Here is a 26051-nt window from a genome sequence, read left to right on the forward strand (position 1 = left end):
GCGGTGTGCTTTGTGTTTTGTCCTTTGACAGTTGTTTGGTATCGTTTCCGTGTACAAATCTCTCGAGTAATATATAAATCATTTCATTTGTTATCAATAATTAAAAAATCGATTTAGAACTTCTCCGTATACTATATATTGCATATTATGACTATGACTTGACGGGCCCACGAATTATATGTCCGTTTGTCACGCGACGAAAAAGCGATATTGTTCACAGGTCATTTGCTCGGAACACAGTCCAGCAATATTTAAGTAAAACAATATTATTTTTTTAAATATATATATATATATGTCATCCATAATGTAGTTCGGCATCGTCAAGCCGACACGGGTAAACGACAAGACTCGGTGTGAGCGTATGACCCGCCCATGACGGTCTGTAATATTTTTTCTACCTAACCAAAAATGAAAAAAAAAAACAAATATTTAATATACAGCTGATAAGGGTTCGGTTTGGATGGCGTCTGATTCTTATCGCGGCGCCTACCGTATACATAACAGTCCATCGGCTCGTCATTGGCGAGGTTAGGTCGGCGAGGTATACATAATAATATTATTACGATAGTGCAGAACGGGTCGCTTATTATTGCTGCGCGACTTCTTCCGGCCGCACAACAGTACAATAGTGGTCATAGTAATCGGCCTAAAAGGTTTACACGGGAGAGTCGTTAAATCGTACCAGTGCACAACACAATTATAGAAAATATGCGATTATATATAGTCGATAATTGATAAATATTATATTTTCCGAATGCACTGAACATGTACACCCACTCGTAAATATGAGAAAACACCGTCGTATCGCGTTAATCAGTAAATGTTTTATTGGCGCGACTCCCGTACAGCGGTGACGTGGGTAGTAATGCATATAACTGTGAAACGCGTGTGCGGCACACGGGATGGTCGTCGAGACGATTCGACCCCCTTCGATCCCCTGGGAGATTTTCTCTGCGGTCGTGTATCGTATGTAAATCATATTATTTTAATACCTATACATAAATACGCGCGCGCGGGTGTGTGTAAGTGAATAAGGGTGTATACCGTGTATAGGTATAATGTGTGTGGAACGAACTCCAATATGGTTTCCACAACCCACAATCCCGGACGGATGTTACCCGTTTAAAATATATTGTATACATATAATGCTGCGCAATCGCACGCGCGCATGTCATATATTTTAAAAGGATGTGTGTAGGTATTAGAGTAATTTTAATTTCCTGAAATCCATATCACCACAAAGGCGGTTCTCGACAAGTCCCGTGACGGTGGGATGAAAATTGAAAATACGTTACATATTTACTCGTCTCGCTTTTATCTCCATTTATAGGTTCACCCACCTTCGTGAGAAATAACCGTGTGCGCAGTGTGCTATACACTATAATTCATACCCATTGAAATATTCAAATATCTATATTAAATACAATTTATTTATAAATTATATATTTTTTTTTCAAGACTATCGTGACGACTATAATTACTACGTATCGCACATATCATGGGTGCGACGGGTGTGTCCCATTCATTGCCCCCCCCCTTCGTATAAAATCAGTAATCACCACTCCATCACCATCATCACCAAACCGAACGCGCAGTTTACAGATTTATTTAGTTGTCTTACGATATAGTATCCGGGAGGCCGAACGTCGTTTGCCCATCACTATAATATTTATTTCGAACTTTTTTGTAAGACTGTTGCACGTCGTTCGGTTTTTGAATTATACATATAGTTTGGGCATCGACACTGTACCGTTCATCTCACGTCAAATTATCGTGCATCAGCTGCGCATTAAGAAAATAGAACTGGAAAATATAGTGGTGTTCTAGTCAATAGCGTAAGTTTCTCACTAACTTTCATCATAACACGTAACGATAACGTTCGTAATATTAGATTTTCAGTTATTGAGTTGGTACGAGTATTTCTGTGTAAAAATGTATGTTACGACGAGATTAAACTGCAGTATCATAAGTGTGTGACTCGTAACTACGATGCATATTATACATTATAATCATAACTATTATTTTAAGATTTAATCAAGAGTCCAATTTATTTTGAAACTCTATACTTATTATATATATATATATATATATATATAACGTGAATTTATTATAACAATAATTGTTGAACTACTTATAATTCGACCAGAATTTTCCAATAAAAGCTCTTTTAATGTGTGGTGTTGCCGTGTACTCGTGAACTTTCCAATATTTTTATACCTACCCTCTATTGTTCGATATTATGTTGATGCGCAAACGATATAAACGAATATACGATATTTTGGCACACGAACAGACGATGCGCAAACCACGACCGAAGCAATCTGAGAATATTATGTTTAAAGGTTATGCTATACGCGCGCCTATACGCCTATACGTATACAGCAGATAAAACTTTGGGGTTGGGTTGCAGATTACCGCGTGTACACAAATCGCTTCGACGGGTTTGGCATTATCGCATATATATTATATATACTTATTGGCAATATATTATATTACCATTCAAAATGTATTATGTCGATTTTTCGATATTTAACGCTGCAGATGTATAGGTACTTATATATAAATAAGACTCGTCGGCTCATCGGGAGGATCAATGATTTTACTATCATATATACCCTTATGATAGTAATATATATATAGTTAATACCCGGTAGGTATATATTTATACGCGTGTTTTATATACACTGTGTATATATTGGTATATATATAGGTATATAGCGCGGTCGGAATTCGAATCTATTTTGAATATTTGTATAACCGTCGGTGTATAATATATTGCAACGTATAATATACGAATAATTTTAACACCTATCCTAGTACAACATTATAATATTGATGATGATTTAAATAATATATCGAAAACATACCGAATTTCCTTTGCCACCGGAACATTATTTGCAGGTTATTATTATGTTATGTTTTATATCGGAAAAATATAATAAACTAATAAATAATAAACGGTCGACAATGAACGTGAGACATAATATTATAGATTTTTATACATGTAAATATTACTTTAACTTTATATAATATCAAAAGTTAAAAAAACTATTGTGCGATTTTACACCTGCGTTTGACAGACACTACAATATGGAGATATTATGTACAGAGAGAGAGATTATTTTAAGGTAAAAATTACTTTTTTTTAAAAGTTAAAACTTTTTGAAAAAAGTAATTTTTACACTATTTAAAGTTTTTGAATGATGATGGCATACATTTTTCATTTTTATTTCGTATTCTCAAACAGAATAACTTTCTGAGAATTTCAATACACTAAAGTCGGATTTCAAACGAGTAGTTAATTAGTTATAACTTAAGTTTTTTTTTAACTTATAAATAATCATTAACTTATTTAAATGAGTATAATATATTTTCATTCAAAACACTAAAATCATAAAAAATAAAAATTCCAAAAACATTTACACTTTTCGAGAAAATTAGTGTTTACTTTTTGAAGAAACACTTTGTATTTTATATTATCGCATACATTATTTATTACACGAAGTGATCATCGTGTATATAGTGTATTATTATACGTCTGAATCCCAAATAAAGTTTAAATAACTATGCATTGTACGTATACTTACTCGTTTATCGGCTTTCATTTTTATTTTATTTTTACCTCCGGAAAAATCGAGTACGTTTGATGTTTTGATGACTTATTCCAAACATGAATAATAGGATTGATTTGCATATAGCCGATGGATCGTGGATATAATATTATTACAGACCATAAATAGGTACCGACAAACCAATATATATATAGCCTACCTATATAATATTACACAATAATACGATGCTTGTGCCGGTTTATTCAATATACTCTAACTCAAAATATTTTACTTTAATCTATTGTGTTTTATTCCGAGTGTTTAATCGACACTTACGGATTCGGAAGACAATAGCTGCGTTATGACTTATAATATGCTTTCATTTTTATTTTTGTCGGACGTACACAAAATTATAGCATACACATAATGACTATAAAATTAAATATTTTTTTTTTTTTTAGAACCATGTGTTCAACTTTTAAGGTAACTATAATTATATCAACTGGATGACCTTGCACTTTATTCGGGGATTTTCCAATGAGCCGAGGCCATTAAAATACACATGATTTTATAAAAATAATTAATGTAAAACATTTGTATACTTTTAATCTGCGCATGTATAATACAATTAATTTATAAAGTTTTTTAGTTTTTTACGCTTTCAAAATATTTGTATGAGAAATATCACATGAATTTCATTTTAACCAGATTTTGCACATTTCCGTTTGGTTTCACGTAATAAATAAGTATAAATTAAGATAGTAATAAAAATTAAATTGTGAAAGTATAAACAACTTTAGAAATCAAAGTTGTTTGAAAAAAATTATAATTTAAATCCAGTCTCAAAAATGAGGTATTTATTGAAGAAAAAACGTATTTATCTACTCAAGCGCAGACAAAAAGGAAAAAAAAGATTAAAAATTAATTTTTTATCAAATTAGGTATTTGAATTTTAACGTTTTCTCCTCTATTCAATGGATAAATCCTAAATAAAATGCAAGGCCATTCAGTAGAAATAATTAGTGTTGCCTTAAAAGTCGAATACGCGGCGTAGGTGTAATATATTATATATAATACCAGTGGGGAATGAGTAATGACACAACGTACCTAGTCTCACCAATTGTCCAAAGATAATATATTATGTGTGTGTATATATGTATTAAATTATTAGACTAAAAATATACTTAAAAATAAAAATAAATTATACTCAAAAATGGACTTAACAACTTTTTAATTGACATAGTATTTATTACAACGCCCACCATCGCTATATTGTTTTATACAGACTGAATAATAAATTGTTGAATACTGTTATAGTAATAATAAACCACCAAAAAGTGTTAAGAGCTGCACATATTCACATGTGAATTTATTCAAAACAACAATTTATAATTAATTATTATAAAAATATATTATTCAACATGTATAATATTGCGATATATTATTTCTCCGTTAAAGATGTTAACAGCGTCAATTCTGAGCCCCTGATTCCCACGAGACCTGCGATCCATTCTTCCAAAAATTATTCAAAGTAACATATTTAATTTAACCATCCATTTTCAGTTGACTTGAAATTATTCATAGCGTATAATATTATTTTTATTTTAAACCGACAATAGTTTTTCACCTTAATAATCATTCAAATTTAAGTAAACATTTCGATATTATTGAATTTAAGTCCGAGATCTTTGAGCAAGTACCTACAATTTGTATTAGGTTCCAATAATACATAAAAAAATATACACATTAAACGTCATAAATTAATAATATTATATTATACTATATAATTTTAGTATATTATATAGTTGCACGATTCAATTCAAAATATCATATTTAAATCGTGTCCTCTACGAAATAAATGTATTTAACAGTGTATATTTGATTTACCTAATTTACAACATTTCAGGCTAACCGTAAATCTAAATTTATAATTATTATGACTTATAAGAAAATCAACCGCACAATATTAATTTTAAAAATAATTAATACTTGATAAAAAGTTCATAATATTTTCATTAAAAAAATCAATTATAGGTATAAACCATCACAATTAATTGTTCAACATTTATTTAACAAAAGAGTTTATGTGAATAAATTTTTATTTCCATACAAAAATTGGGTCAAATTCAATTTTTACTAAACTTAAAAATACATATAGCCACATATTTTGTATACAATTTATATTCTACAGAAAAATAAAGTTAATAGTTTGTTAATTTAACGAGCGAGCGGTTATTGATTAAATTATTATTATGGTTTAATAACAGTAAAATACTAATTACCGTATAGTTATGCTCATCAATCATACACATAATAATGTATCATTAATTATCTTAAGAGCCAAAATAAATTAGGTGTGTAAATGTGAAATTTAACATTATATTATGACAGAAAATGTAATAACACTTAGTTGTCTAGGTATGTACCTTAATACTAACGCCGAAAGTCGTTTGACGAGTTGAAAAATATATTTTTATTTATAAAACAAAAAAAAATGGACGTATACTGTATGCGAATCAACCGAGACTAAAATACGATTGTCGGTATTAAGTTTGTTTGAAATAAAAAATAAAATGATATTTGTTTCTATTTTTACTACTCGTCGCACTATAAACTATTGTGGGTTCTATCTTGGCCACTTTACACGTTTCACACCAATGATTTTTATATTGCAGTTATATATTATAATAATATGTCAACCGTTGACCCATGTAGTGATGTTTTGTAGTCAGACGAATTTAAATGTAGGTATTAAGTAAAAGAGGCGGGAGATATTTCTGTGAAATTCAAAGCAATTTATATAGTGTACCAAAATAACAAATAGGTAGGTAGGTGATCATATTTCTAGTTATTAAAAAGAGAAATTTACGCGGTGTAATGGCGTTTATTAGTAGCTTTTTCAAATATTAATATATAATATAGTCTGTATAAAACCCATTATAATAATAAGCAATATTTTATTCATTTTATCCATTTTATAAAATCAAATTTTCATGGAGAATGCGATTATTAAATAATATATCAACATTTATATGATTACAATATTATTTTGACGCATACGCATTATAATAGATTAACGCATAATTGGTTTATGTTGTAATGCAACTATCGTGACAACCAATCATTCAATCGCTTATCAACATAAATGAAAGCATATAATATAATCGCATTTACACTAAACAATTTAGGCGTATTGTCGTAAAAGAAACTTGTCGTTAAAATGTAAAAGCTCCAATATATAGCGTTCAATTCAAAATGTTTTCTCTCTTTCGCCCTACAGACTACAGTGTATAATAAAAATGCAATTTTCTCGTTGGTTGGGGCGGAGACGAACTTACATACTTCTTGTACCTATTACCTGTGTGTATGGTAACACAAAATATTATTATGTACAATAATATTTATTATACTTGAGAGCCCAATATGTTAACAAACTTAAGAGTTTTTTTAATGATCAACAAACGTCTTTATGGTCTAAACAACAATAATTAATTGTAACTGCAATCAATATTTAATTAATTTTTAAAACACGTTTTAAAATGGTTGAAAATGGTTTCGCACAAAACAAAAAAATGATTGTGTAATATTCACGAATTATTCACGAATATTCTACGAATTGTATTTCAATTACTCATTAAGATCCTACAGGCTTAAACAATACCTACATCATTTATAGCTATCGATCCACTATTTATTATTTCATCAGTTGATAAATATTTATAAAATTCTTGTAGAAAATCACAAATCTAATATGATGACAGGTTACCAATAACCGTACAAATTATATGCGTTAACATTTTAAGTGCTCGTGAATATTTTTTTTTTAAATTTCAACAATATAATTAAAATGTTTATTCTTCGTTTAAATATCTAATTTCATCCAAATTTGAACTTCGAATACACATCAAAAATAATTTTGATTAAAACGCATCTAACTATCTAAGATATTATGGTTTCAGAATAAGCAACTTACAAAGAACCTTGTATATAATTTAAAAGTTTTTTGACTGAGTAAAACATTTTTTGTTAACAATTGTTAAAAACTCTAAAGAAATATATCAAAAATGTCACATACCAATTAAAAAGTCAAAATATCTTGAAAATAATATCATGCATATAAAATATTAATATAAATTTTGGTAAACAACTAAATAAGAGAATCGTTTTCATCGTAAATGGTTTTGCATACAAATTCCCGTTTTTCATAATTATATTTTTTGTTTTCTTTTATCACAATAAAATTATTAAAAAAAGTAAGGACTTGACATTTTTTTTATTTTTGATCCCACAAAGTACTAAGTAGATTCACTTTCCTGTCAGAAAAAATATTGAAATTGATAATAGACGCATTTTTTTACAGTAAAACATATCGATCACACTCAATAAAAAAATATATTATTTTAAAATCAATACATTTATCACTCTGTTTAAAATCTAATATTATAATATATGGTTATGTATTTCTGTTGAAAAAATAAATAAAAACCACTAAAAAAATAAAATAAAATGGCTTTTCTTACCCTTTTGGCCTTTTCAGAGGTAAGTAAATACCTACTTATTAATTATTTATAAGACAATATTATTATACAGTTTATTACATGGTATTGTATAATATTATATATTACTATATTATTATATATATTAATTCGTTCCAAAAACACGTGGTATTTTACATTCTTAAAACAAAATAATGTCATATTATATAGTAAATACATAACACATAATATTATAATATGCGGTTAATAAACTTTATATAATTTATGATAGATTATTATTTATTATTAAAGAGCATGCGCGTCACATTATAATACACGTTTTTAGCGTCTATATAAACATATGGCTGAACACTTGTGTACAATAACATTAGGCTTAGCGTCGACGTTGCACCGATTCACTAGATATACGTAGGTAAAATATGTCATTTCAATAATATACGATACCATTTCGCGCACTAAGCATTTTTAATTAAAATTGTTTTGACTATGTGTTTGCGGTAAAATATTATCGCACGCGAATACGAATTGTCTAGAAAAACGTCTAGAAACTACATATTTTGGTATACAACCAAAAGCAATCTATTTAGTGCATAATGAATTATAAATTGTATGTATGACGTACTGATTGCAATTTTGGATAGTAATAATGAAAGTAACGCGTAGACGCGTGTAGTCGCTGTATAACGATGTTACTATTTGTAAGGCGTCACGTATTTTCGTAAAGTATTATTTCCTAGTAAAGAAAATTTAATGAAAATTATTTTTGATAAGTAATTGCTAAAATAATAAATGTTACCATTTCGACTATTTCGAGTATAGAAAAAAAAATGTAATTAATCAGAAAAATGAATAATATACTATAAATTCTATAATAGTAGGAATATGTAAAAATATATAAATTTAAAATAGTAGGTATATATTATGTTAATTTTCTCAAAATTAACATTAGTAGTTTACAGAGTATTAATAAAATTATTATTATTATTTTGATATCGCTAACTACTACCGTGGAAAACTCGTTTTTTCTTTATATTATAAAAATATCCATTTACACTTTGGTCAACCTAATTTCGGTTGCCGACTTATACACAGGCTCGTGACTCACTACACGGTAAGCTTAGCTTACAGATGGTTGATTCGATAGCGATGACAAACGAGTATTGCTTGACCACCGCTCAACGAAAACTGATCATTTTTACTCAGGTACTCTCCGCCGACTACGTTTTTTTTAAGTAGAACAGAGTATAAAAATAAACATTTTTTTTTGGAATTCAAACAATTATAATGAAAATAAAAAAGGTCCTAAGGAGGATCCATCTCCCCAAACTAAGACTATATTTTTTATTTATCTTATTTAAATTAATATTGAAATATTATTGAGCCTCACTGAGAAAAACTCATGTTATTTTAGATTACAAATAATTCTCATTATTTTAGGTACATATTTACGTTGCTATAAAAAGACAAATGTCAAATAAGGAGTTTTTCATAAATAAATCACATAAATAATTTCAGTAATATTATACAAGCTTTAATTATAATAACAGTATTAAGTTTTAACACATCACATTCATATCGAAGCCAGTGGGTAATTTTTTTTTTTTTATTTTTTTATATTTTTAAAGCGTTTGAATATGTTCCAGCTTACCTATAATGTACCGTTACGGAAATCGGCCCTAGTACAAAATTTAATTGGTTATAATAATAATATCGTGCATTTAATATAATAAAATGAAATTTTATAACCACAAGAATCTACATGTTTTTATATAATAATTATATTCAAATTGACTAATTGCATTTACTTAATATTTTGATGGTGCAGATGTAGGTAACACAGAGTTTCCAAAAGGTATATTATGAAATTTGAGAAATTTTAAGCGCCGATAGAATCTATCGGTTAGGTATTTGATTGTGTAATGTTATACCGATGGTATCGTATTACAAATATTACGATACTGAACATTTTAACTTTATTAAATATACCCATGTGATGATAATATATATAGCCATTGGCGTAATTGTAGGGGACAAGAAGGGGCACTTTCCACTGAATTTTTTTCGAAAAATACCAACAGTAAAAATCTCTAATGCTTCTAAAATAAAAATAAATAATGTACTTGATATTTGTAAGATGAAAAATATAATTTTCCTCAAAGTATTACATAAAGTAACTTTATATTATAGTAAAATACATATATTTCACTTTTTTTTTGTTGGTAGTATAATTATATATTGTCAAAATTATCACATTATTTGAGTAAAAAAATATCTCAATAATATTATTTCATAAATTTGATTATAGGATTATCATTACATTACTTTATTCAAGTAAAGTTATAGAACCTTATTTTTGTTTTAATAAACTCTTATGTACTTGATATTTTTAACGATATGAGTTCCTTATGGTTTGTTTCTAAGCTATAACAGAAGTCTCGTCCATTTATCTATAATAATATATGTATTCAACTTCCGAGTATGTATACCTATACCGAACTCAAATAAATAAGTGAAAATCCAACCCAATTGTACGATAGATAGATGAGTACAGGAAATGATATGTTTTTAACACGGACGTGCTTGGCACAGAAAACATAAAAAGAAATATTATGTGAGTCGCTTCGAAACTGCCTTTTGAATACTGAATGTCGACTACGGTATTTGACTCCTGCTCGACTTCAAACACCAGTGCTTAAATTATTTATTACGTCGAAAAAAGAAAAAGAGGAACCAGTCGAAGCGGGTTTTTTTCCATAATAATAAGGAATGATAAAATATATATTAATAAGCTTATACCATACTTATACTGCAGGGCATCTTCTCTGCAGCATCCGTATAAACGAAACGACAACACTGACATATATAATAATATAAAATGCGTAGATACCTACAATCAATTTATATAATACAGACCAACTAATTGTATCGATCTGGCGTTGGTAGTGTTTCTTTAAAAATAGTTTTTCACTTTATACTGCGAAACATCAATTTCATCACTCGTACAACAATAGTCAATAATGCTACAACTTTACTACGCTGCGCTGTTTTTATTTAATTTAAAATTCATACGTATAACCTAATAATTTATTCAAATTGTTTGATTGCTTTCTTTTTTGTAGACATTTTTGAAGTTCTTCACTTAGTTGAGGGCAACCCGTATACTATTTCAATTCCATACATCCTGAAAAATAGGAATATTTTCCGTAATTATTATATAAATTATAATATAGTGTAAAGTTTAACTAAAGTAAAAGTCAGTCTGCGGTCGAATAAATCCCTTAAAGTTTTGATATTCCATTCAGCTCATCAAATGTTCAAATACTTATAAATAATAAATTAATCAATTGATAAATATTTTTGTTTACTTGAACATGTTCAACATAACAAATTTGCAAATTTAGTAAAACCGTATTCTCAAACCACCTTTAAAAAATCAATACTCAAAAACGAAATTTTAAAATACTATAATTAGTATTATTATTTGATATATCCTGCACATCATTATAGTAGTAATCAAAGTACTATTTGATAGTCTAACCATATAAAGCATATTATAATGTGTGTAGTGTGCACTATGTATGAATACTATATTCTATTGACTATTCTCACACTATTACGATATACTCTTTGGTTCCCCTGTAAAACAAATATTTTCGATTTACCTCCATATTTGATGTAAATCTTTGTCTAAATTTAAAATTAGTATAATATTAGACACATTATATTATTGCAGAGTGCCAGGGCATATATTTGATTTTAAATGGGCCGATTAATATGTGTTGGTTTGTAGGCTAGCAACGATGTGTGATTGTTTGTTTATGCATACGCTTGACGTCGATTTTAAGGAATCATTTGCAAATTATACTTACACGTATTATAATAACACGCAATGAGTCAATGTTAATTACATGAATATAATATGAAAGATCCCAAAAGTAAGATGTCCATTATTAGCAATGTCTTTGAATATAAACTAATTTTAACTTTTTTTAAGAGAAAAAAAAGGATTAAATATACTATTTATATTACTTTTTTAAGCCGTCTCTAATAAAATATCGTTTTATCTTTCTAGTGTAATTTCTTGGAATAATTAAATTAGGACATTTGATAGAAGATTTGTATGTTAGTTGTGAAATCTATTGCATTTTAATGTAATATTATATTATACTGAAGGGCTATATTTGTTTCATGTTTGAGTGTAGAGATACGTAGGTCGTTGTTTAAATTAAGGTTAGATACATACCCTGGAGGCACGGACATCCAGTAATTAATCATAAACTAATTGCCTGAAATTCTTCCACGCAGTAGACGAATGTTTGATGGTTTTGTTTAATCCTAGATTTGGATGACATCCGGCTATAAATGGGAACTAGGGAACTATAGTAGCTTTATTATAGATGAGCATTTAAATTTTTTAGATGACTAGACTAAAAGTTGAGTGTGAATTCTAATAGGTAAAAAAATTCGGTCAAATTATTAGTACTTTGGGAAGTAAAAAGTAAAAATTGTCTTAGTATTGTTCAAATGATCTAAAAAAACAAGTATTCTACAAAACAGATATTGGTTTTTTATGGTTATTGTAATGTATTTTATTGTAACTGTGAAATGTAGATACTTGAAATTTTGACCAAATGGTTATGTTAACATTTTCTTCACATAATATAATTTTCAAAATATTTTAAATCTTTTTAAGCTATCAATATTTAAAATATCATATTTTTATGAAAAAAAAAAAAATTATAATATACATCCGTTGCTTTACTCAGAATCTAAAATTAACCTTATAAGCAAAGAAACAAGTTTTTTTCATTTTTATTTAAACTTCATTTTATCAATTATTTTCTCTTCGTCCATATTATTATACAATGATTCTTATTATAATCATTATAAGACCATGCGTACAACAACATATTAATATATTATACCTAGTAGTAGTAGTATATACAAAAAAAAAACATAGCATTACAGCTATAAGTAACTACAACCTATCATAAAATATACGTATATGTAATATGTATATGATGCTCAGGATGCTGCATAGAAGAAAATTGATGAGAGGAATTAATGGCGGAGGTGCTTATCTCCACCATTAATTCCAAAAATGATGTCCAAAAATCTGGACATGTGAGTTTAAAACAATTTATATGTTTAATTTATCAATTAAATAATATTATTATATTTTTTTTTTTATTAAAAAGAAACTTATTTTTAATCTATACAGTATACATTATGCCAATATAGTATAACAAGTAAGTTTGATTTCTAAATATGTTTACTTAACTTATTCGGTCGAAATAGGAAGACTTTCATCAGTACCACTTGATAACACTTATATTTACATACAGATAATGTGTATATAGTATTATATTAATATATCTGTGAATTTGTAGAAAAATAGATTATTTTACTGTAAAATATGAAAGCCGTTTAGCTTATTTTATATAAATATTGAATTAAATGCCACTGGATTCAATTTTGAAACTTTCATCTTAACATTTTTGATTTAATAAATCTTTTTGAGACATTTTTTGTACTACTTTTCAGATATTTTTATAATTATTCTCATCAATTTTTTATATAACTATTTTTATTTATTTAATGTTCGTCTTATAGATATTTTAAATGTTCTTTGCACACGATGTACGCCTACACGATAACTGTTTTACACGTTTACATATTATTATTATATTATTTTGTACTATTGTGTGGTTCGACTACACGATGGGTCATGGGTATGAAATATGAATAGTTATGATGAGAACTAGCGCGGAAGAGAATATATCTATGAGTATATCTGAATATACTATAGTGTCGGTGAAAATGTGGACAATGGATTACGACAATACTATAATTTATATTTTATAGTATATATATATATATACATAGGAATGATATACACCTCTACATGGCAAATAGCAGGTACTTAAATAAGCAATAATGAGAAAAAAATATTACAGACAAGGTGTATACTCGCTCGTATATATGTTATAATAATATACGATTGTGCTTGTGTTTGTAACTGCAGTTAAATAATATATTGAAATTCAATTTTTGTGAATATTTTATGATATGGCATAGACATTTAAGCATGAATGTATCTATATTGTTTTGGCGTTAGTTCCAAATCAACAAAAAAATAGAAGTTGTGGTGTTCTGGATGTTCTGTGAATAAGCGTTTTGCGTTCTCTCCTAGACATCTCGCGTGGTTAGATGTATACAGTTTTGATAACAATCTAAACAATCCTATGTTGTTTATGTAGTACACAATTCGACTTGATTCTTTTAAAAACTTGATCGTGGCTTTTTAATCTTAGTGTATTTACTGAAATGGTATTTAGTTTATTCTCAGCTCAGCAGAACTTTTACAAGTGAATTCATAAGCTGGTTATTATTCGTTAATAATTTTAACATAATATGTATATATGTGTTTTTTGGGTGGATACAAATTTTTGTTCTGAAAAAAGTATTTCTAACCTTCGCAATTGCCATAGAAACTAAACTATAACAAAAAGATGAAGTTAATGTTAACTTAATTTAGCGTTATAGTACCTATAGTTGCCAGTTGCCCCTAGCAACAGAAGAATAATATAATAATTACGTTACCATATCCGTTACCAATATCGTTAATGAATGCACTTTTTTTATTATAATTGTAAAAACCTATATATATTTTTTCAGTGTTTTTTCCGTGCAGAATAGAAAATATTGATAACATCACGCTACGTTTTTAATATAATAGTTTTATTTTTCTTATTAAAATGTATTGGTCCTATCCAGACGCATCGTTCGATCGGTATAATAATATACTATAATAATTGTTATAGTATTATTTGATACCTATAAATAGTTTATTACTATCACAAAATACTTAATAGTATTTCATTTTTGATGACTATTGGGGAGTTTTGTAATGGTTTCGTTAACCGTGTTGGTTTCCGTTTTCTTAAGTACCTATTGCTTTGTTTCAGATAATGATTATAATCCAATTGGATTTAGACGTTTATGACATAATTTGGTCAATACAACCCCGATCCAGTTGAGATCAAAGATTTCGTTTATATAGTGGAGATTTTCTTATTAGACTGTAATAGTATAAGTACATATATAGTGTTTTGTTTTATGATTTTAATCGGCGGCACTAATAGCATTTATTTAGCGCACGTTAAGTTCTGTTTGGCAGGAATTGGCGTATTTATTTTAATTTTTATATAGATATCAATGGTTAAGTACGAACTTTTCATTAATTAAATAATTTGTTCACAGGCATTGAGGGGGGGGAAATGCCATTAAGGAGTAATATTCACAAAAACGTGTTAGTCGTAGGTAGTTTCCTAAATATATAATAACATCACTTAAAAAAACGATTAGTTTTAAGTTCTATTTTTTTTTCTAAAATGACAAGAGCGTGACAAAAAATATGCATTGTGACTAAATGGCAGCATAAGGCTATGACTATAGGTTTATACATCTATATGCAAAATGTCTTATCCTCGTCAAACTGTATTCACTAAAACTAATTTAGGTAAGTAGTCTGCAGTGCAGTAGGTAGGTATATATAATATTATAATATTACATTAAGGCTCTAATATCCATTTAAAATCGTGAAAATCCGTACTTTATGTTAAGAATCGGGTAGATAAAAAAAGGAACATCGTAGACATATTATATAGGTAATATACTGTATAGTTATTTCGCTCAATAGTAATATACTAACATATAATTTATACTATAAGCCACAACTTATATGATAGACAATTTGAATTTCAGAAAATATAGACTTGATGTTTATTTATTTTATAATAATAAAAAATAATAAAATATAAACGTAAAACGATTGAACGGTGTATACAGAATACAAAAAAATAACATAGGTACCTATAATTATAAATTATAATATTACATGGTTTCTATATGGAGGCTATATTTTTTTTATTTCATATTATTACTAGGTATTATCAAATTATATTAAATAATTTATTGGAAATAGTCAGTCGGAACGTAAAAATTTGAAAAATATTATTTTCTGAATTGAATAACTATATTAGTCCATTACTCATTATAGTTATCTAGAACCGTATTCATTTAGAAATTTATTTACTCAGAAACGTATTTAGTTTGAAATTTATTTATTCCAAAATGTTTGTAAATCAAACCGTTGGAAAATATCATTTAATTGAAACCTAATGTCTGAAAAGTACCTATTTGTTCGGAACCGTCTATACCATATATTTATATCCTAATAATACATATTTCCAACGAAATGTTTTCCGCGATACTAAGTTTCTAAGTAAATACGATTCCGTACAAATATCGTTCAGTAGGTATATTACTGTTCCGCATCAATATACATCATACGTATATTATTATGTTTCCAATTGAATAATTTACATAAAATTACGTTTTCCGAGCGCATTTGTTACCGATATATAATAATATATTATGATATATTTAAAACGGTACCAAAGTAGATACCTACCTAATATTAATAATATTATAATTTATAATTGAATGAAAATTCAATTCCAACGGGCAAAAATATAACATTAATGTGTTTCCAACGAGCAACGAGTCATGACAATTTACGACATATTTTTCATTGCAAAAATACGGTTCTAAGTGTTCCAACATTTTATGAGTGCCTACCTATTTTAGTATTTTATTCCGATGACCGCCGCCGCCGGTGCACTGCCGAGACGCGTGACAGTGGTTCGCAAAAGTGCAAAACAGCGCGCGACCTCCGGCGACGGACGACCACTGATTGCACGGTATAATCACTGATAAGATCGATAACAGCCGCGGCTAATCGGTGACGGACAGTAGTTTGTTATTATTTTGATTCGATGAGATTTTGTTTTTGAATTATTGTCCACTCCGCTCGTTCACGTTCGATTTGTTTTTTTATTTCTCCCTCGCAAACTGTCAATTATTTGAACTACTGTCGCCGATCCGTTGCGCTTGTCGCGGTTTGTCGGACGACCCCACGGGCATACCGATCCGATACAGACCGTCGAAACTGTCGTTACGGGGATTGACGACAACGTAAATGTTAGACATTATCACCGACGTCGCAGTGCCGTGACCACCGGAGTCGCCGCCGAATGACGGTTGCCGCACCGGCGATGGTGGTGTTCGCCGACGGACCCGACAGTAGACGTCCGCTCGCCATTACAACCGTCAGATATCCCGGGTGACAGGCAAGACGTCATGGCCGCAGTCCGTACCTAATTGATTGTATCGTCGGCAGTAGGTAACGGTCGTTTCCGAGGGAAAATTAATACATACGTGAGTAATATTACTTAGGTACACGTCGAACGTTTTTGCCCGGTACCATTTCGTAGGTTCTCTCGTCTCGTCGACGATGTACGATGACAATTGGTTGATCGTTCGCCACCTATTCGTCAGGCAGTTGGAACACCACGTATACCCGCTTGTCCTTAGACCTCTTTTGATTCGACCAGTGTTATTACACTTTATAGTTGTGTCGTAATAGTACCTATCTATTTAACTACGAGTTTAGATTTTGCTTACTCAAAATTTAGGATTAGGCCAATCGTTTTCATACTGGTTTTTTAATTTTATTTATGTTTTGGTTAATTTTAAAAGCCATTTTGGTACTAATTAGTTTTAAATGTAAAACTCAACTGTATTTTGTCGAAAATCGTTTGTAAAATTATATTACATATGGTACTTAACAAATATTTTACTCTTAAATATAGACACTTATTATTATAATATAAGTACAATAAGTAATGGTTGGTCAATAGAATCTAACAATTATTAAAATCACACGTAAAATAAAATATACCCTTTCTATTCAATTTTATATACAGAATTAAATTTAATATTTGTATTTGTATATACCTTAATATATGTACATGTAAATACTTTTAAGTTTAATTTTCATAAGGTTATTAATAATAATAACTTATTAGTTATTCATAAAATATTAGCAGTTTACTTATAAGTTATAATTAATCTGGTTATAATAACATATAACTACTTAGCCATTTACATAATCTATTATATCCATCGCATTTTAGTCTTACGGTATAAAAAAGTAAAATTCTGTTATGTCTAGTATGTCTCAGTATTAATTAATTTATTAATTTTAATTTAATCATTACATAATAATAATAATAGGTACAATATAAAATGCATTGCATCCAAAAATCCATCTCAACCTTAATTGCTCTTTTATTTGCTACTTAAAAACCCATTAAATTTGTTTTTAATTGTAGTTGATTCTGATTAATTACTCACTTGTTTGTTTCAATAGTCCATGAACACAACGTGAACATAACGGCCAATCGGTCGCAATGACAAAGAAATTTGAATTCAATTGGCAGATCCCAGTTCCGGAAGTGTTGTTACAAGGTTGTGTGTTCGACCGCTGGTCTGAAGAAAAAGACAATGTGGAAATCGAATATGGCTGTACATTCAAGGTTGATGAATATGGATTTTTCATCTATTGGAAAAGTGAAAATCGAGTAAGTGCTATTTTAAAATAATGAATACTCAATTTTTATATTATTATAAACACTTTTTTTCAATCCATTTGAATAATTTTTCTTAAATTTTTTGAACATAATATTTTCCTTAAAAGTTAATTTTTTTATTAGATACATTGGTTTAGATTACATCAAACTTTTATCTAGTTGTATAAGTTTTTTTTGTTCATTATCGTTAATAATATTATATTTATAATTGTAATTTAAATCTATTTAAATATGTTCCTCTATTTTTAGGATGGGGACGTCATTGAGTTGTGCCAGGTCAGTGACATACGCTCTGGAGGATTACCCAAAGTAAGTTTTTTTTTTAAAAAATTGTCAACTTTAAAATATGACATTATGAGACCACAATTTTTCACTTTTATACTTAACCCAATTTTGAAATATTTTATAAAAAGACGTTATACCCACATATTATATTTTCTTCATCTTACAAAACTACAATATAGCAAATTTATGTTAGCCAAACGAACTTTATGTTTTCAACTTTAAAGTATGAATTGACCTTATATCAAACTTAATGGTTAGAACTTTATCTATGTTTGTATGATATTTTAATTTTTAAGTGAATCATGAGTATGTAAAATATTGTGGTATAAAAATACTCATAACAAGCATAGATAATTAGCTATAAGTTTTTATTACTTAAATTTACTTGAATATTAAAGCAAACTACACAAAATTGATTTTGCTGAACATAAAATATCTATGTTATACTTTTGTAGACTGAGACAATATTATAATGCAGGTGTGGAAATCCATACTTAATATAAAATATTTATATTGCTTTTCCAGGATACCCGACAACAACAGCAGTTGATAAATAAACATGGTGATACCTTGGAAGAGAAATCCCTAACTATATGCAGCAACACGGATTACATCAACATAAATTATCAGCATGTTATTTGTCCAGATGCTGCTACAGCTAAAGTAAACAATACTGAATAATTACATCGCTTAAAACTATTTAATTCATAATATTATGTATTAATATTAAATTATTCAAAATTATTAAAATTATACTATTATCTAATACCATCCTACACACCTTAGATATTATAAGTTAATATAATTTAAAACTATAGTGTAATGAAAACACTAAAAGTTACATTATATTACTGAACCAAATCTATACAAATTCTTTGAAAAAAGTTATATGTTGATCAATATCTTGGTTTTTAAATAGGTTACCCATATTTTTAAAACTAATATTTAAATTAAATTGTTTATATTAGTAACTTTTAATGTATATTAGAGCTTATTCTTCTATATTCTTATGTTAATAAATAGTAATTAAGAAATTATAATACAATTATTTGCTAATCATTAACTTAATAGGCTTTTTATCCACAAAAAGCAATAGATTTTAATTTAATTAATTGGTTACAGCATTCACCTTACAAAATAATTTTAACGGGATACAAGATACTTTTTTATTTCTTACATGTTTCATTTTCATGTATTTGGTTTGCAATCATCCATGTATGAGTAACAGTTATAAATTCCTCAGGGAAATAATAAATAAATCACAAGTATAATATTAAATTTTTATCTACTATACTTAATATAACTAAACTTAAGTTTAATGAAGTACCTACATTTTATTAATGTATTGCTTAGTATAAATAATACATTTATACTACATTTGAAATATTATTGTGGTTAATTATTCTATGTATTATGTAATTTTTCTTGTGTACAAAAATATTGCCGTAAAGCATAACTTAAAATTAAATAATAAAAATTGCAAAATTTGTTATTTTATTTAAATATCAATCTTCTGATTTATGGTATTCATCACCATTACTTAAGAAATCTTTGTTAATAATAATTTTATTTTTATTTTTAAATAAAAAAAATAACATTAATGATATAAGTAATAAAGCAAAATAAGCAACAATTTTCCAATTTAAAATACATTATATAATAAATACAATTAAAATTGGTTTAGTGTAGGTATTATTAATCTTTAATTGCTAGCTGTAAATTAACTTGTTTATAAATAATAATGATATTATTCTTTTTATAGTTTTAGAATTTTAATAAATAATTTAAATTATTTGAATTTGCATTTAACTCACTTATGATAACTATTAAATAAATACTAAATTTTTATGTATATTTTATTTCAATAAAGCAATGGCAAGAAGGCCTTCGTAAAATTACGCATAACAACAAAATGAACAATGTTTGTGTACGGACCAATCTTATGAAACAGTGAGTTTATAATAATTTATCTAATTATCTTATTATTAAATATAATATACATTATTTGTATAAAATAAATTTATTTTGTGTCATTAATTAATATTAATATTATATTATAGTTGGATGCGATTAGGCATGTTAGTGGATCCAAAAGGTAAAGTTCCTGTAAAAGTAATCGCTAGAACATTTGCTTCAGGTAAAACTGAAAAAATGGTTTACCAGTGTCTGGCTGATCTCAACTTGCCTAGTGGAAAAGTATAAAAGATTTAAAAAATTGAATAAAAAAAAAATTATATATGTATAATTTTATTATTATTTTAGAATGATACTATTGAACCATCAGATTTTACATTTGATAAATTTTATGAACTTTATCACAAGATATGCCCTAGAAATGATATTGAAGAACTTTTCCAGTCAATGTGAGTAATTAATTAATTATATGATTATTGCAATACCAAAATATATAAAAAATTTGCTTTTATCCTTGATTTTTTTTTTCATTTCAATACTTAATGTATTATTAATTTAATATAAAATCATATCGACAGTTTAACCTTAAAAACTGCAAGGAACTCAAAAATAAATTTGACTTGTATTTTGTGATGAGTATATTATGTATATTATGCATTTAATATATTAATAAAATTAATAATATTAGTTGAGATTCTTAATTTAGATATTTCAATAAAAATGTTTTATAAACAAATTAAACATTCTAAGTACTATCTTTTATCTGTTTTCCAATACTACATACATAATAATATTTTGTGTTTTAGCACTCAAGGAAAAGCTGAAAATATCAGTTTGGATCAATTTATCACATTCCTAAATGAGAAACAGCGTGATCCTCGTTTAAACGAGATTTTGTATCCTCTGTATGATGAAAAGAGAGCAATTGAAATTATCAACGATTATGAACCATCTGAAGAAGTGAAGAATGAAAGTAAGCATTTTTAAACTAAATATTTCATTAAAATTAAAACAAAAGTTCAGAAGAGCTTCCAAACTTTTTATGGAACTACCCATTTTGGAAAATGTTTAAATTTTAGCAACCTATAACATATTAATAATACATATATACAGGCAATTCCTTTACCAAACACTCATTATTTAGAAATCTATTAATGTTTTTTAGAAAATATTTTTTTTACATAATTTCTATTCAAAATAAACAACATTTTTTACAAAAAAATTATTATTTAAATATTTTTGTTATAATATTTTTAATTTTTAATTTTTTGAATGACAACATACAATTTCAGTATCATGTTCTGAAGTTGAATATTGTTGGTATTTTTTTGATGTATATAAAAATCAAAATTTAGGTCAGTGCAGTGGAGAGGTACAAGGATATCCCAAAATATGTCAGTCTAATATTCCACTTATAAATCATAAACTACTTGTCTGGTTTTTGATTTTTATATCACAATATATCATTGAAACGTTAATAGTTTTTGAAATAATGAGTGTTGTTTGATTAAAGAATCACTCAGTATAAAATATATTTCAAAACTGAGTAATGAACTAAAAATATACTGCAATCTACTGTTGGGAGACCTAAAGTTTATTACTTACAATTTTTTTAATTATTTAATCTGAGGTTATTATTATTATTGAATGTTAAAATTAAAGTCGATTCAGTTGTTGGTTTATATTTTTTATGTCTATGTATTATTTTATTATTACTATTACTTTAAAGCAATTTAATTGAAAGAACCATAAAAATATACAAATTTACTAAAAATTAATAATAATATAACAGTTTAATAAATTGGTTGAAAACATTTTGATAACTTTTATTATGGTAATAGTAGGCCACTTGGTTGAGCACCAAGAATTGGATTATTCCATGATTACATAAAAATAGCTTTTTTAAATTTATCTTGGTTAATAGATAAGTATTATATGTTTATTTTCATGTATATTTTATTGTTGAGGTACATCATATTTTGTAAGATTGATGAAGTTATTTAAAAACATACAAATAATGAACTGTCATCATTTACATTATTTTGATATTCATCATGTACAATGCTTTTCTTTTTCTGTATTCTACTTATTTTTTCCGTTACCTTTAGTACTACACCATTTTGATCAGGAAACATAATTGGTTGATTCTTTAACACTTTTTTTGCACTGTCTTCTGTCATAAACGTCACAAATCCTGGCACAACATCTGTATTAGGTTCTAGGCTTTTCTCTGTGGTTATAACTCGTGCATTCACTATTTCACCCCACGCACTAAAAAATTGTTTCAATTCATCAGATGTCACGTCAACTGGAATATCGCCTACAAATAGCTGATGACTATTCGGAAGATATCTGTTTTCCTTGTATTGGTATGTCTTTTTTTTCTCTTTGACGACTAACCACACTCCAGTTTTATTTGGGTATGTTATTGGACGGTTTAGTAATACTGCTTGTGTGGACTCAGATGTAGCATATGTTATAAAACCGTAGTTCACATTTCTTGTCATGATCCTCAAACTGTATAGTTGACCATACTGTTCAAAAAATTGACTCAGGTCCTGAGGTTTTGTATTGACTGGTATACCGGACAAAAATAACTGATTACTTCTAGGTGGATACATAATTTTATCATATTGACTTAAAGAATGCATTTTTTTATTTAATGATTGGTTTTGCGATTTTCTTATACTTGTTATTACCTTTTTGTTGTCTATATTGAGCTGTGCTCTGTGATCTAAATAAACAAGTGTATCATTTTTTATTATACATTCATCTTTGATATTGCGATCCAGAACAATTGTTTGTGAAAAATTTCTCTGATCATTATTGTGTTTAGTCAAGTCACCATTAATAACTATTACTATATAGTTATAGAGCTTTTGAGTGTTAACTGAAAGTATATTGACATTACATCCTTTATAGCCCAGATGGACCACACAATCATGTATGTCTTTTTGACCAACCACAAATTGAGTTTCATTGGTCACTTTGTGGTGCACAAATATTGAGTTTTTTTCATAATATTTACTTAAATTATGTGGACATTTACTGAGTATTGTATAATATTTACGTACAAAATTATTGCCAAATATTTTGAGATCTAAATCAACATCCATATTCTGATTTATATTACTACATAGTACTAATATGAAAAATCATAAATGATTTTGAGTTTTTGTAATTGTGTTTATATGGTTACAGTCAATATATGAATTAATAACTTAATATTTAATTAAGGCCAGTATAATAATAATAATAATAATAATAATAATAATTTTTCAGAGCAATTATCAAAAGAAGGTCTCATTAGATATCTAATGTCTGATGAAAATGCACCAGTTTTTTTGGATCGATTAGATTTCTACATGGATATGGATCAACCTTTAGCTCATTATTATATTAATTCATCTCATAACACATATTTATCTGGACGACAATTTGGTGGCAAGTCTAGTGTTGAAATGTATCGTCAGACACTTTTAGCTGGATGCAGGTAAGGTTATTTCAATAAAATTAAAGCTTCTTTTTTCATTCAAATTAATTTTTATTTTTTAAAACTTACCTTGAAATCTATAGATGTGTTGAACTCGATTGTTGGGATGGTAAAGGCGAAGAAGAAGAACCTATTATTACCCACGGGAAAGCCATGTGTACAGATATTCTATTTAAGGTATGACTATTATTTTTTAGTAATTTTATGTTATTTTTTTATTGTTAAATACTGAATAATCATTTTGATTTCTTGAATTTTTAAAAGATTGAAGTAATGATCATACTATTTTATTTTATTTTTCAAGAATAACTTAAATTCTATTTATATATTGAAGTTAAGAATAATAACAATAACTATGTTATGAACATCATCTTATATGTTTATAACTACTTAATTTTAAATGATAAAAGGTATTTGTTTGACTAAATTTAGGATGTAATCTATGCTATCCGAGACACAGCATTTGTAACATCTGACTTTCCAATTATTTTATCATTTGAGAATCATTGTTGTAAAAGTCAACAATACAAACTTGCCAAATATTGTGATGAAATTCTTGGAGATTTATTAATGAGAGAATGCCTACCTGATTTTCCAGTAAGTTAATAATTGTTGTTTTAATGCTTATAAATATTGTTTTAATAATATATTTTTTAAGTGTGATCCAGGAGTGGCATTACCTCCTCCGTCATTGCTTAAAAGGAAAATTATGATTAAGAATAAACGGTTAAAACCAGAAGTTGAAAAAAGTGAGTTAGAGCTGTTTAGGAAAGGTCAGTTTGTTATTGAGGATGAAGAAAAAGAGGATGCAACTGCAGTGACTTCAAATCCACCTGAAGAAAAAAAGGTAATACAAGACTTCAAATAATATTAGATATTATATACTTCTATTACTTACTTTTTATAATTATTACTGATAATTATCTATCACATGATTTCATAACAATATATTGCTGAACTTATAAAATGTTTAATTCATCTCTAAGTAAGTTTAAATTTTCTATATTATGCCATTCATAAGATCTTTAAAAGCTATTGTTTAGGATGATAGTATGTCCATCACTTTTCTTGAATTTGTTGGTCTAAAAATGGGGTTTCACCATTTGTCTTAATATTATACTTAGATTTCATATGTCACAAAAACATTAGATTATTTAAGTGTGGGTTTTGGTATGACTGTATGAAGCAATGTTAATTTAATGTAAATGTATGCCTTCTACTTATCAGTATGTTTTTGACACTTATATTTTTACTATTATAGGTAAATTAATACTTCTATATCTTTTGTTTTATTAATAAAATAATCAACATAATTCAAGTCAAATGTGCACATCGCATACATTACTTCTACTGAAATGAAAATAATTATTTTATTTTTTCTTACAAGGTTGAAGTACCCGATGTGGGAACAGGTACTGAAGGTGCCGAGGCACCACCACCTATACAATATACTGGATCAACTACAAATGTACATCCGTGGTTATCTTCGATGGTTAATTATGCACAGCCTATCAAATTTCAGGGATTTGATGTAGCTGAAAGTAAGTTTGATAATGTAATATTTCTCTAATTAATTACCATGTATAAATATTTTTTTATGTATTTATTAGAAAAGAATATTCATCATAATATGAGTTCCTTTGCTGAAAACACTGGACTTGGGTATTTAAAATCTCAAGCAATTGAATTTGTAAACTACAATAAAAGACAAATGAGCCGTATCTATCCAAAAGGAACCCGTGCTGATTCTTCAAACTATATGCCACAAGTAAAATTACAAAATTGTTATCATAATAATTGTATAATAATTTATTAA

At 27.5% G+C, this 26051-nt stretch overlaps 1 protein-coding gene across 6 annotated transcripts in view; it reads left to right on the plus strand.

Moving 5' to 3' along the window:
- LOC132928449 (1-phosphatidylinositol 4,5-bisphosphate phosphodiesterase) overlaps positions 1–26051 on the plus strand; it is a 53071-nt gene that overhangs the window by 21196 nt on the left and 5824 nt on the right. For 2 of the 6 annotated variants that reach the window (XM_060993123.1, XM_060993140.1), the window contains exons 2-14: positions 18324–18534; positions 18793–18852; positions 19354–19491; positions 20699–20778; positions 20889–21024; positions 21091–21191; positions 21549–21715; positions 24025–24235; positions 24319–24412; positions 24668–24832; positions 24894–25082; positions 25623–25776; positions 25846–26003. In XM_060993123.1, the coding sequence (XP_060849106.1) occupies positions 18364–18534; positions 18793–18852; positions 19354–19491; positions 20699–20778; positions 20889–21024; positions 21091–21191; positions 21549–21715; positions 24025–24235; positions 24319–24412; positions 24668–24832; positions 24894–25082; positions 25623–25776; positions 25846–26003 (1824 nt within the window). In that variant the 5' untranslated portion in view covers positions 18324–18363. Of the gene's footprint in view, positions 1–1813; positions 1836–16833; positions 17330–18323; positions 18535–18792; positions 18853–19353; positions 19492–20698; positions 20779–20888; positions 21025–21090; positions 21192–21548; positions 21716–24024; positions 24236–24318; positions 24413–24667; positions 24833–24893; positions 25083–25622; positions 25777–25845; positions 26004–26051 lie in introns of those variants that run through there. The other 4 variants (XM_060993150.1, XM_060993114.1, XM_060993132.1 and 1 more) reach the window with 4 other exon arrangements.

The sequence above is a fragment of the Rhopalosiphum padi genome, chromosome 1 (assembly GCF_020882245.1).
Source record: "Rhopalosiphum padi isolate XX-2018 chromosome 1, ASM2088224v1, whole genome shotgun sequence".
Taxonomy (NCBI): Eukaryota; Metazoa; Arthropoda; class Insecta; order Hemiptera; family Aphididae; genus Rhopalosiphum; species Rhopalosiphum padi.